Source organism: Aythya ferina (genome assembly GCF_964211825.1).
Source record: "Aythya ferina genome assembly, chromosome: 13".
Taxonomy (NCBI): Eukaryota; Metazoa; Chordata; class Aves; order Anseriformes; family Anatidae; genus Aythya; species Aythya ferina.
In genome coordinates, this window is record NC_140311.1 from 7,552,010 (window position 1) to 7,566,372 (window position 14,363).

The 14,363-nt window shown below is 38.4% G+C and overlaps 1 protein-coding gene across 16 annotated transcripts in view; it reads right to left on the reverse strand.

The window, feature by feature from the left end:
- Positions 1-14,363, reverse strand: part of LOC311443800 (integrator complex subunit 6-like) — a 41,879-nt gene that overhangs the window by 6,194 nt on the left and 21,322 nt on the right. For 3 of the 16 annotated variants that reach the window (XR_014697502.1, XR_014697503.1, XM_084534292.1), the window contains exons 8-16: positions 13,257-13,409; positions 11,358-11,490; positions 5,929-6,023; positions 5,070-5,180; positions 3,267-3,482; positions 2,668-2,791; positions 2,109-2,251; positions 1,747-1,978; positions 661-1,053 (exon numbers count right to left, since the gene is read on the reverse strand). Coding sequence is in view for 14 of the 16 variants with exons in the window: in XM_084534292.1 (XP_084390418.1) it covers positions 661-1,053; positions 1,747-1,978; positions 2,109-2,251; positions 2,668-2,791; positions 3,267-3,482; positions 5,070-5,180; positions 5,929-6,023; positions 11,358-11,490; positions 13,257-13,409 (1,600 nt within the window). In the remaining 2 variants the exon portion in view is untranslated. Of the gene's footprint in view, positions 1-660; positions 1,054-1,746; positions 1,979-2,108; positions 2,252-2,667; positions 2,792-3,266; positions 3,483-5,069; positions 5,181-5,928; positions 10,256-11,087; positions 11,169-11,357; positions 11,491-13,256; positions 13,410-14,363 lie in introns of those variants that run through there. The other 13 variants (XM_084534300.1, XM_084534299.1, XM_084534297.1 and 10 more) reach the window with 13 other exon arrangements.

A 14,363-nucleotide genomic window follows, 5' to 3' on the forward strand; every position in this document is an offset into this window, starting at 1 on the left:
AGCATACCAATAATTTGAAGTGATATTGATTAGCTGGTATTCAAATGCAGCACTGAAGGATTTTGTTCTCTTAAAAGAGCAGTATCTAGAAACACCTGCCCTCGAAAATGCAGTCTAGGTTTAATCAGCAGAGAAGCCTTGTACCTCCACGAACACACTGCCATGATTAGCAGTTAATACAAACAAAGGGATACCGTGCCATGTTTCAACCTAGAGCTGTCATTTCTGAAAGCAGAGGTTTAAGATAATTACTCTTTGTAAGATGATTAATCTATGTGGAGCATGAGCACAATTAATATGATTGTCTTGTATAAAGTTAAAAAAAAAAAAAAAAAAAAAGTAGTGCAAAAGAAGAAACTGGACACATTAGATCTGAAACTGGTATTTTTTCATTGGTTTCTGTATTTTCTTATCTGAACCAACTATGAAAACATGAATGGCACTGTGACTAAGCCTGCTTAAGAATGCTGCAGTAAGTACAGTGAGGATATGAAGTCGGACTGTGAATACATGTACTTACTTGCTTGTTCTTCCACTACTCATACACAAGTAATCAAAAATCATTCAAAATCTGCAGTTTTATTTTCAAAATAGATCCTCATTTCAAGAAAAGTCTTCTATATCCCTAGCCTATTTTTAATATACTAATAAAGAACTTACTTCTTCCAGGTTTGCGAACCTCTTTCATCACTCTAATTTTGATATCAGCATTGCTTCCCTCCAACATCGTAGGTGTTATTTTAAATGAATTTGGCACGGATTCAGAAGTAGACTCCATCACCCGTTTTTGGTCATCTCCGGCCACACTGTAATTTAGAGGCCCTCGAACAAGTGCATTGGTACCAGGTTTATGATCCAAGCCATCTTCATTTAAGCAATTGAACTCATCAGGTAGGGAGTCTAAGTCATTGGGTAACATTTCATCTTCTCCCATAACAGCTGGAACTGAAGAAGCCATTTGCACAGACAAGCCATCAATTTGCTTTTCCAGCAACTGACAATTTTCTGCTTTCTTCTCTCCATTACCATCTTGGACAATACTGTTACCAGTGTCTGAAAATGAAGAAGATGTATCTTAGTAGTGCATAACGGTAGTGTCAAAAACACAGAAGGGAATTATTCTGCATCCGTTCTTGTTTAAAGCACTGTGTAGAGTTACTCAGCACTGTCAGATCACTTCAGTAGTTTTATTCACCCTTTGATACAACCAAAGAAATACCTCCTTTTGGACTGCTACTGTTTCATATGACTGTTGTGAAGTTATTTTCTGTATTCCCATTTCAGTGTTATGACTTCCAAGTAAACTCAAGTTTCCCCTCCTTCCCCCAGTTTTTCCCCAAATTTTTCTTTTGACTCTGCTGCAACAGGTGGGTAACTTTTTTTTTCTTTTTTTTTTTTTTTTTTTTTTTTTTTTTTACACTTTCCTTCCCACTTCTCCCTTCCCCACTATAGAACACACAGGTGAGAACTAAAAGCTGAAATGAAATCCTTGCTACCTCCAAACCATCGTGGTGAAAGGTTTCAGCACTTTTTAAAAACAGTTCAAAATTACTGCTCATTCAGGACTTCGTTAGCTATAGCACCAGCCTGTTTGCCTAAGCCGACCAAAGAAATACAGTCCTAATTAACTCTAAAACTTATGTGTCCTTTTGAATTAATACAGAAAGCACAGAGACCTTTTTTTTTTTTGCACACATTTCCACTTATGACCACACAAGCTCCTGTACTACAACAACTCCAACATACCTTTGTTTGTTGGCATGCCTTTGAGGTTCAGATATGATGGAGATCCAGCAGCACAGGGTGGCCCTTTCCCACCAACATGGTTTGTCACAACAGGTGGTGACTGTGGCCGTCGCAATAGCGGTGACATGCTGCGCCTTCTCTTTAGTGATGCTGGAGTGTTGGGTTCTCCAGGACGCTTGATCTTATTCTGAGGCCCAGCAACAAATTCATCTGCTTCATCTATCATCATACCCTGAAAAGACATTTTTTTTTTTAAGTAAAAAATAATTACTCCATCAATTCACTACTAGAGTAATTGCCTCTGTGTTACAATTCAGTTAGTTTTCAAATAATGATACAGCAGATAGCAAGACTTCTCCTACCTTCTTATCCTGTTTGAATGGATTGCCAAATGTATGAAGCCTTTTTGGTTGATCTGGATCAATCTCCCGAAGGGGTGAAGGCATCATTTTCAAGTACTCCTGATAATTTCCCATTTGAGCAACAGGAACGCTGTGAAGGCAGTCTGCAGCAGAACAAGGTATCTAAATTTAGTCTACCTTAAAACTAAGGAAATACAAGCCTCATATGCTTCCATTTCAAGCGTTAGCATTTCAGAACTAGAAATCACTATTTCTTCCCTCTACAAAGGAAAAGCAAAAGGCAAATAAAAGCCCTCTTTGCTTTCACCATCACTATAAAAACATATACTGCATCCTGTTGTACAGGAAAGCTCACCCATGAAATTTATTTTTTAAATTCCAAGCATGTTTTGTGACAGAAGACAGAAGTTTCATTCTTTTCCTTTAGAATCTAAGAAAGGACGACTGACCCAACAAAGGATGCAAAGTCTACTTCCTCTCCCACACTGAGGACAGAAACACTACTTAGGTGAATTAAATAGCTGTACCAGACTGTTAATAAATAATTGTGGCAATTTACCTTCATCCTGCCCCACGATATGCCTGTGTGTTTTCAGAAGATTGGTTCTCATTCTAGTTAGCTGATCTAGAAGACTGCGACGAGGAATATCATATGCATTTCTGAATGCCTGTGGCTTCAAATCCTAGTTTTATAATAAAACAAGTAACTTTCAGTTAACCCATGAGTTCTCATGCACGAAGAAATTGCTCTATGAACTGTAATAACGTTAACTGCTAAAAAAATATTCTGAAACAACTTCATATCTTCCTAATTGGTACAGGAGACTCAACCCTTTTTAACAAGATTTAATTCAGCATTATCTCTTTCAGCTTTATTAAAACTAACCAGGTTAATTCCTGGACTAACAATTTTAGCTGTCTTTTGCAGAGGTTGTCACTTTCATCACAGTTGTCTTTGACTACTACTGTGGGATTTTCAAACTGTCCCAAAAACATGTGCAAAAAATTGCATTTGCTCCTCTCACTACTTATGCCTATGGCACATTCTTCACAATTCAGCAAAAAGTACTTACTTCCTTCTTCTATGTTAAGTCCATAAAAGTTACCCATTTAAAACAGATCAGCTGTTTAATCATGCAAGATCTCTATCATGTTTACCTTGTTTAAGAGTCCTATGTGGAAGCCAGCAAATTCTTTAACATTCATTTCCGCCAGTCTCAGTGGAGATTCCCCAGTGATCCCTTGCAGCAGTTGCTTAAAATCCCTACTGTGTACCAAGGAGAGGCCACTGGAGTGATTTTTCACTTTTATTCCAATTTCTTGTGGAACTTTCTTACCCACTGAACCTATTATTCGTTCCGACTCTATTTTTGTCTAAAATGAAATCACATCGTGAGTTAAAGAATCAGCATGCATTGCAGATTTCCAGTATAAAACACATAGTACATGAACAGAATAAAGCTACAATTTAGTTCCCAACCACTCAACTACCTGCCCAGGGATATACTGGATATAAAGTAGAATAAAATTCTTGTGCTAGCATACAGAAAAAATATTTAGCCAGTGTATCTAAATTTATATGCCAGTAGGTGGTCTGTGAACATCCCTGATTTTGCTGCAAGTCTGTGACTTTCTTTATGTGCTCCTGAAAAATCATCTTTAAAAGGAAAGAAATAATGAAAAGGGTGATACCTTAGGTTACTGTCAAGCTACATCTAAAACCGTATTCAAATACAGTAACATCAGATTTCATTTTGGAAACAATCTATGTACTCAGGTTTGCAACAAGATGAACAGTCGTAGAACCTGCATGTAATTTGCTTCATCAGTAAGTTTCTAAAAAGATGTTACTTCTCTAATTAACACAGGTTTCTTATTAATAGCTACAGATAATTCTACTGTATTAAGCTTTAAGTGAATTCAAAGCAAGATTTTTTTTAAACCACTTGCAATACCTCAGAAACACCAGTGATTGCAACCCACTTCCCCCACATCTCATCCTCTACAGGATTTGCTTTATTATCTGTGGGAAACTCTGAATTTAAGGACAGCAGGAGCACGACATAATTCTGGCACTGCTTGCCCCTGCATAGGAGCCTATAATGCATGCAACACATTTAAGCTCTTTCACAGGTTGAGAAAGTCTGTGAAAACCACAGTAGCCATATCAAGCCATTCCAACTCCATATTGCAGATAATAGAATTTGCATGTCATTACTGAAATACCACAGGAAGCTTTATATCTAATAGATGCTCAGTCATTCTGAAGCTTTTGGAACGTAGTTTGTGCATTCTTTAAGGAGGAGGATCTTTTCTTTGTCATTTCTAAAGGCTGCACTGCTTTGCTGCTGACTTCTAGATATTGAAATACTGTTATAGGAACTGTTCATGCTAAGGAGGCACGGCTTTCAGAGTTACACCTGAAAGGGCATTCTTGACAAAGACAAAAAGACATGCAAGACTATTTCCCACCAGGTCACACAACACACATAATGGATTTGACCTGAAGGAAACAGGAAGCTTAGATATAAACCATGAATTATGATCTTATTCCCCATGGCCAGGAATGTATACGTTTTGGAATGTACACACTGCCAAGGCATCCGTGGAAATAAATACAAAACTGAGAGCAAGCCTCTGACTTCAGCTGTGATGAATAATAGCAAGAGCAGTCATAAATCCAATTAGTGATAATCTTTGCAATTTAAAGGTCTAGCAGACACTTAAAATGTAGCTAAAGTTCTCCTCACTCCCCTCCACCACTTACAGAAGGCACAATCACTGGCTATATAGTCACTCTAGATTCATCTGCATTTGTCATGGAAATGTTCACCCATCTTTGATTATAATGTATACTGCACACCCAAATGAACTCCCACAGGGAATAACTGTGTTATAATGAGATTACCACAAACTAAATAATCAACGCACTTCTAATTGCAAAGGTTTTATCAATACTACCTGTTGGCTGAGTTTTTTAAGGTAAGAGATAACACTGTAACTAAGTCCACAATCTAAATTATCTGATATCAGATTTGGAGCTCCCATCATCCTTAGGGCTTTCTTTAATGGCTATAAGGAAAACAAAATACACAATAGTAAGAGAGTAAGTCTTTAAAAAAATTGTAAAAGATCAATTACAGGAAGCTAAGGCACATGGATTAGTGCTCTAGCTTTTCCACTTTTGGCAACTAAAATTCAAGTCTATTCAGATAACATGTGACATGAGTTTGGTAGACTAACTAGCTTGCAATGGACATGATGCCACATTACCAAGACACCGCACAGCATGGTGCCACTGGCAATTTCCACTCAGAGGCTCAGTACCAGAATAGCCGGGATGATGCAAGTCCGTATTGAGGTGCATTGTCCAAGCTACATGTAAAAGGTGACATGGTTCCTCCCCCCCACCCTTTATCTGGCCCAGCCAGTTCTCTCAGTGTGAGTTTTTCAAGTTCTAGCAGTTCACCCACATTAATAAACAAAGAAGTCTGTATCTTCCTCACCAAGTTACAAAAATAATGCCAAATTTGGTTACAATCTGAAGTGTACTAGATCAAAGCTCATTTAATATTTAACGAACTGAAAACATTTAATATTGTAATATCATTATTATTGCTCAATATTATTAGAAATGTATTTATTTATTTTAGAAAAGATAGGCCTGATCTACATACCTCTGCAAAACAGAATGTTTACTACCAAAAATTGCATCAAATTTACATAAACAAAATTTACTAGGAAGAGGTATGATGCACAGGACTCTGGTCACACCAGCCATCATTATACCCAGGAGCACAAAATGAGAGAAGGAACATACCAGTAAGTAGTAAGGAGGCATTGTTTTTAAGTAGTTGTCAAAAGCCTGTCGCCACTTCAGATTTGGCTTAAGTTTGTGAACCTTAAACAAGTCATCTGCAACAAGGAAAACAACAAAAGAAGGTTTTGTTTATAGAGTCCCAGACTGTTAGAATTATCCAAAATTCAACTGCCAGGTAAGTTTCCTCCCATTTTTCTTCTCCCTCCCCCCATCTCCCAGTGGGGCTTCCCCGCAAAAACTGGTCTTAACCTTAGGATTGATTGAAGGGTTTTGAATCCCCAGTCCTAGCTGTAGGATATACTCCAGAACAATTCCTCATCACAGGTGAACTTACAAGGACACCAGACTTAAAAACTGCACACAACTACTAGTAACATGGTAGATGCAACGGATTCGCCTCTCGCGATAATTCACATCATCAAAGACTCTCTGTATTAGCCAAACAACATTCACTTGGTTCAATTTCCATTTTCAGCTCAGCTGTCTTTTGTTCAACCTGTATGATGAATTCTGGTCTTCAATAAATACAAAAAAAAAAAAATCAGAGCAGGGAATCCTTATGGGCAGCTTTGCTGGACTCCGCTAGCAACAGTGAGCAGCTACCCCCAGCAGGCAAGGGGTGCACCTTCAGTACCACTGCCTGCCTCTTGCCAGAGCAGCAAACTCCCACAGATGCAGCCGAGTGAAGGTAATTAGCTACAAAAACTGCTGCCTGTTAAGACGGGGGCAACCAGACAGACTATTTCCTTTGCAAAGTGTTTTAGAAATACCTTGTTCACTCAAGAGGTGTGTATATTGCCATTTAGAAATCACTGAGTTGAAGCACGTACTCATTTGCTGTGCATGCTATAGCAGTGATTTCTAAACATCAGAAGGGAACACAGTATCCTGCAATTAATCATTTGAAATTATAAATTATCAGCTGAGATCAAGCTTCTCCTTAGTAGGGCAATACCATGCTGGCAGAGTGAGGCTAGTGGAAGTAAATACAGAACTGGAGAAAGGGCTGTCCAAAAATTAACTGCGGAGAGCTGCAGGAGATGGAGATGCACACAGAGGAGGGTGCGAGAAAGACAGATGCAGCAAGGAAATTGTTTTCTCCAGACTGAGCTTTCAGGAAGATATATTTGGAGAAGAAAATTTGACTTGCATAGTATTCTGCACAAACGGAACAGATGTTAAGATACACTATTCCAAGTTCTCATAGTCAAACCACACTTAATTACAGGTATTTTCTAATCTAAATTAATTCTGTAGCACATAAAAACCACACTACAGATGCTCTAGTTCTCTTTCCTGGCCTGAAGGAAGTGGGGTGCAGTTTGAGAGGACAAATTAGAACTCAATTTTACATCTCAATATGCTTAGCACTATTATCCAAAAGAACCCATGGTAGTACCATGAAGCAAGTGGCAAATAGAAAATAATTGTTCTTATCTTGTAAGCCCGTTAGCTCTTTGCTGCAGAAAGGAAGCTAAACTATACCTGCCTCACTAAAGTAAAAATTAAAAATATCAGTCCTGTAAAATATTCAGTGTTAGAGCGTCTCAATATTTTAAAGCCTATGAGTTGGTTCTAAGTCCAGCTTGAACCTTCAACTCCTTAACAAGAGTTTACTCCTTTCTCAGTTCTTCCTCGGCGAAGGCTGTTCCAGCATATAGCCCCTTAGGTCTGACTGCACAGCCACTCTCAAATGGCACAGATTTTCGTAATACATACTGGTTCAACTACCTGTAATTCTTAATCTGCAGCATGGCTGCAGTCTGAGAAATCAAATGCAGAAGCACCTCCCTGATCTTTGCTATCCAAATACAAAGTTCTCAAATCTAAGTAGAGCTTCACCTAAGATTTGTCTGTCTTATCTACAGAGACCCTCCCCACCGCATAAGATTCCTTTAAAAGGAATAAAGTCACAGTGATAAACGTGGCCACAAGTCAAGAAGAACACCACCATCAACATCTTACCTGCCTCTATAGCAAGAGTTTGAGACATGCACTGTCAATAGATTGCAACACAGGCACTTGAAACGCACTCTTTCCACCGTGCCCTGGGCTGCATATAACCATTTACATAAACAAGAAAACAAACAGCAACTTAGTTAACTACTTCATTCATGGATTAAATCCAAACCTTTGGTAAATAAAATCCAAAAGCACTGAAATCATCTTTTCATAGTTTTAATCCAACCTGCCGATTTTCAGATACTGCTCTGTATAGTCCAGAAATCGATACAATACTCTTTTCACTTCTAAACTCAGAGGGAGCCAAAAGCACTGGATAATTGGGAAGATGGCAATAGAAACAACCAGTAAAGGGCCACAAGTTGTAGCAATTCCAAGAGAACAGGTAAACCTACAGATCACTTAATTCAAGTTGTGCTCCAAATGCTCTTTATCCACTTCCAGACTAACATAAAAAACAACCAAATCATGCCAAACCAAGACACCAACACACATCTTCAGTAACCAGTACCACATAAGGGGGCTTGATGTACCTTCAAACTCAGTGAACAAAAGGGAGAGAAAAAGTGTGCAGGAAAGAAGGGTCAGTAGGCGATTTCAGTAGTTTGGAAAGAGCCTAATTACCTGAACAGATCATTTGCATGCTAGTTTTGACTGTTTATACCATGGAACGAAAAAAAAGTTTTAATTTTTATTTTATTATCACTACCCATGCTAAATTTCACCTGAACAAGTACACCACCATTCCCTGAGCTTTCTGATGTCTCTGCACTAATAGATATGCTCATTTGTTTTAAGCAGTGGGAGACTAATGCTTTTACATTCAAGAAAAGCAGTATTCTTCCCTGCAAAAAATCTAGCCTACATATAAGGAGCTACAACGTAAGATAGTATCCAACACCAAAAAAGGTATCGTACTTTTTCCATTGGTACAAAATGTTTGGCTCTCCCTCCTAGTGTAAGAGCATCCTATGCTCACATTTGTGAGAAAGGCAACTCTTGGTTTCCAAAATATAAAATCATTACTTGCAGGTTCACTCGAGCAGCCTGTAAAATCATCAAAGGTAACGATCGATATTGCAGTCCTTCACAGGCAGCCATCTTCTAAATGCTCATCCTTCTGCATGTTTAGATCCACACAGAAAGGCTATTCACCACCTTCTCATGGTATTTCCATCACAGCCGTTTCAATGCTACTTCTGCTGACCCTCCCAGTGAATTATCACTCCTGTTGCCCAGCAGTACCTGCCCTTCTATGAAAATCAATCATGAAAGCATCTTAGCAGAGATGAGATGCAGCATTGCCCATCTCTATCCCCTCATTTGACTTTTACTTGATGAAGTTGGCTGTGCAGTTGTTTTTAAACAGCAGAATATCTCCAGTACATGAGCTATGCTAGTATCAAAGGCAACAATCCTTGAACAGGAAATCTCTGTAACGCATAAGCCAAACATACGTATAAGCACATCCCTCTACCTGTGAGAAGTTCTGTCTTCAAAAGCATCTCACACTGAACACACTAAAATCCACTCTTGCAGAAACTGAGATATAAATCATCAAATCTATCGAATGTGATACACAGTTTGCCACAACTTGCTTCAGTTGGCTTAAGCATCACCTGCAAGCTCCTTCATGCATACCTCTCCTATCTTTTAGGACTGTCTCCTATACTCTTTACCAAAAATAGGATTAAGGCTTGCCCTGCTCAAGAACACAGAAAAACAAATGCAAGAAAAAAAAATCTTCAGCATCTTGTAATCTGTTTTAATGCTTGAACACATATAGGTCACTCGATAAGACAGCACGAATGTTGTAAGGTGTTTTTGACTTGTCTGAAAGAGACAATGAAAGGAAGGGAGAGATATTATCCATGGCACTATACCAGGACAAGTCCCACTTCTCCAACACAGTATAGGCAGTAGCCACTAGAACCTCAACTGGTGGACCAATGTTGGTGGGCTGGATACACTAAGTTTCTCCTGGGTTTGGAAGTTCTCACATCCTTTTTCATCTGGGTGAGAGTAATGGAAGGGGCCAGATCCGCTTTCAGGTTTAGGTATATTCCACAGAACTTCATTCCACCATGCCTTATACACCAAGGATAAACAAAGTTCTGGAACAAGATCTGAAGGTAACACTTCATGTACGCTTTTTTGTTAACAACAGAGAATGCTGTGCATTCACATTCTAGAGAAAACATCCATTTTACAACTTGCACAACATGGAAGCTTCACATTCTCCTTTAAACAGCCTTTGCAAACTTAAGATGTGGGATACCAGGTGGATGTGAGTGACCTGAAGAATAGCATTACACATACAGAAAAGGTGCTTTTTTTCCAAAAAAGCAGGAAGAGCTTTATAACCCTGCAAAAAAGGCAGGAGGAAGACATGAGCTCCCAGGGAAGACATAGCAGAACTGCAAACAAACATCAAAAGAACATCAAAACAAACAAGGAAATTCTTTTAGTATCAGTAATGACTTTTCAGCAAGTGGACCTGCAACAGTAATGCATTAGCCACCAGCTTACAGAAAATGCTAAATTAGTCTTGAAGGATCCTGCTTGCATACTTTAAGACAACTGTTAGGCTACAAGCATGATTACGGAAGGCAGCCACCTTACCCAGTAAGCACAAATTTCTTTTTTTGATTATGACCAGGATTAGGAAAAAGCAATCCCAAGTTGTTTTCCAGAACTAAATGCACAACCTTGTGCGAGAAAGTAATAATCAAGTTTGTGTTCATTCTCTCCAATTTCCACTTCTATTTTCTATCTATATAAATTTTATTTTCTATCTATATAAACAGAACAAAAAAGTCCTACAGCATCTGCAACTAAAAGGTTTGGCAACACCCAAGAAACTCTCCTCTCTGCCATTACCTTTATGGCAAAACCCTAATAGACACTTATTATGGCAGTTACTCACACAGCACCTTTTCATACTGTTTTTCCTGTAGAAAGTACTTTATTGTGAGAATGAAAAACATTGGTTCTTTGGGCAGGGAAGAATTGTAGGCTGTTTCACTACTCTATTCCTTCTTACTGCTCTCAACAGCATCTGGGAATTCCCTCTTCCCAACACCCATAACACTGAATCTGATCTTCCAGAAAAAAAAAATTAGCTGCTACAAGAGCAACGGCAAAACCTGGATACACCACACCCTAAATGAGGGAAAAGAATGGAGGTTGAAGCTTACTCCAGGTTAAGGAAGAGGCTACGTGTCTAGGAGGTGAACAGCATCAAACATGCACTGGAAGCAGGTAGCTCTCCTCCTCTGCTGGAGAGAAAAAAAGGGAGAGGGGGTATGAAAATCCTCTCCTCCCAAATTATATTAAAGAGTTTGCAACATTCTCTACACTCCATTCTCCATTATTTTATAATGTCTCAAACTAAGGCAGCACACTAACCACTTTGTTTTTATTCTCAAGTAGCTGCATCGGCAGTCCAACGTAAATTTATTACCTACCTAACAATGGAAGTAAAACAGGATAGTTGTAAGGCATCACAAAGAGGTTTACACAGGTTAGAGTAGTGCTTGCTTTTAAATACCCAAATGGATGGCCAAGTTCACTGTATTTTCCACTGCTACTCACAAATACCTGATAAAGAAAAAAAAAATATGTATCACTATTGGAAGAACATGAGGAATACTAAACATGGAGCATTTTAAAAACAATCTGAATCTTACTGCATTAAGGCAACTCGTTACCAAGAACAGCCAAGTTTGAGGTTGCACACATTAGGATGAGCATGCACTTACGCTTCCCAGTCACAAAATGTAAACATGCAACATTTAGCATACTCCCAGTCAGTGCGGAAATGCTCTTCACAATATAATCTTTAGTGCTTTAGTGAGCCTACTTAAGTGATGCTCTGAAAAGATTTTGAAATTATTTGAAATTGATTAAGGGACATCTGTGACACTTATGTTAATAAACAATGCATTTGAAATTACTCTTCTGACCTGTAAAATAGCAGGACTAGGATTTAGAATGGAAAAGGAAATCTAAAACTTCTTACACATACATATCAAGCATAACAAACAGGAATATTCAGGAAACATCTTTCAATCACACCAAGTGCCCACACTCTTAATGTTGAGCCCATTTCCCTGGTATGCATGGGTCTGTTAAGGAGGTGGGAGAAGGAAAGCAGTTCTTGGAAAATTTAACAATGGGAATGTCTGGAGGACTTAGGCAAATAATTTATCTGTGAACGTTTTAAGGGCATTTTTGAACTAAGTTTATTAGAAATAACTTCAATTTTTCAATTAAAACTAACTTCAAAAATACATCTTATGCTTTCAGTTCAGTTTTAATATTTATTAGGCAAACAAAAATAGAAGATAGACTTCTTGTCCCATCCTTCCGGGTAAGATCCCAAACCAACCAAACTCCTCTTGTACCTATTAAGCTACCCTTTACAAGAATACCATTTAGAAGGGATTTACAAGCCGTATTTTATAGAGGATGCAGGAACACATCACTTACCCAAAGATCACAAAAGAGCATGTGCCAAAGGATTTCAACATCAGAACTTTGGCTTCTGCTAGGCCAATCTCATCAACAAGATCAACAGTTTCCATTCAATTCCCACTAGCAGTTTCAATCAATTAGCGGAATTGTTACCTAATCAACGTCTGCAGCTATGATAGAAACCTAGCATAGTTTCCCCAAAAGCAAATGAAAGCCTACAGAGAATTTCAATTTAGCCAAGAACGGAACCTGTGGGACACATTTCTTAAGAACATGAAATGGACCTAGAAACAGAATTAAATGAGATTACAAAGCCTGTAGAGGGATCACTCATTCTGACCTTGTTGCAGGAAGAACGGCCGAAAACACGACAGCCACTGGTATGGTCAGATCATGCTGCCTCTTTATGACCCAAATAGCCTGACTTTTATAGTGAACTTAACAGGGGCGGACAGTGTCTCACACAAGATTATTGGTCAAAAGCACTCAGACAAACAACTGCACGAAAACAACCCCACCTGCAAGAAAACAACCCCCTTGTGATTAGCAGTCACATAGACGTTGTCCTTGAAGCCAGCTGCTGGCAACAATATTTTTCTAAATTCCTTAATTGGGCGATGTGGGAACACTGTCATGGGAATCTCTTATAGCCATCTTGGTAGCTTGGTTTGCTCAGCTGCAACAAGCCATGGGATCTTTGCTGTTTCAAAAATCCCTCAACAACTCCTGATAATTCTACTAGAAAGAAGGTAACTGAAACCTTGACATGTTTCTTCCCATCAACTGCAGACTCTCACACCAGACCCCAACTCTTCAAGGCTTACAAAAACTAAGGCACTACCACTTCAGGATACCCGTTTATTTGATTGTAGAAACATAAGGGCAAATACCTGCCAGCAGGTATGGGGAGATTTTCGTTCCAAGATGTACTGTGTTAAGGGCGAAGGCTCAAGCTCATACTTGTCAAAAGGAAGCTTGTCTATTACCATTGGCTCACAGTCAACACAGGAGAATCTCACAACAGGGTGAGCTGTGCGCGGAGGCTAAAAGGAAGTGGAGAAACACATCAATTACCTGGTATTTATGGTAAACAAATCAACACTCAGAAAACAGATTATTCATAAATATACATTTTACTATCTTGTAAGCTTAAACTTTCAATTTCCAATTTATTTCCAAAAAGAATGTGACAAGCTCCTACAACAGAATATAAATTAACGTAGTATTTCTCTAACCTAAAAAACATACATGTGCACACAGGCACACACATTCTTCCCACCAAGAGAAAAATACGGTTAGCATTCCACTATTTATCTTGATATTTAGAAGCCTCCATGCCAGTCCACCCATATCACAGATGGGTTTAAAGAAAACTTCCAACTCTGCTTCTTAGGTTGATGTTAGCAGAATTAAAGATGTGAAACTGCTCACTTCACAAAGAATATCCTCAAGATATTCCCTATTGAGTTTCAGATTTTTTTCCTCTTGAATCATGTGTGGGAGGGGAGGGAACTGTATCTTGAGCTCTTGCAAAGTTTAGAAAGAGAACATGCCTAACAAGAGAGATACCTAGAAAGCCTAGCAAGATAAGCCAAATGCATGATTGTTTCATTAAGAAAGGATGAATGAAGTTAATGATCTTTTTATCTCATTTTCTGAATGGATAACTCTTCTATTTCGGTTTTAATTCCTTCTGCTGTGAAAGAAGTGTCCACATCTGAAGTATTAAGAAAAAATATGGTTGATCTATCCTCCTTATCAAAAACAAATACTCCGTGTTCCATCCAAAATGGATTTTATATCACAAATTTTTGTCAGAAGCTTTATATGAAGTAATTCGGAGTTTAATTTTATAATCTTTTGAAGATTTTTTTAAACCAAACTAATCAACCATACACGTGGAAGTACTGCTTCCAGATTAAAAAAAAAAGTAAAATAAAAATCACAGCATACAGTATCTACATTAGATTATACTACTCTGTGTTAAAAAGTTTTAA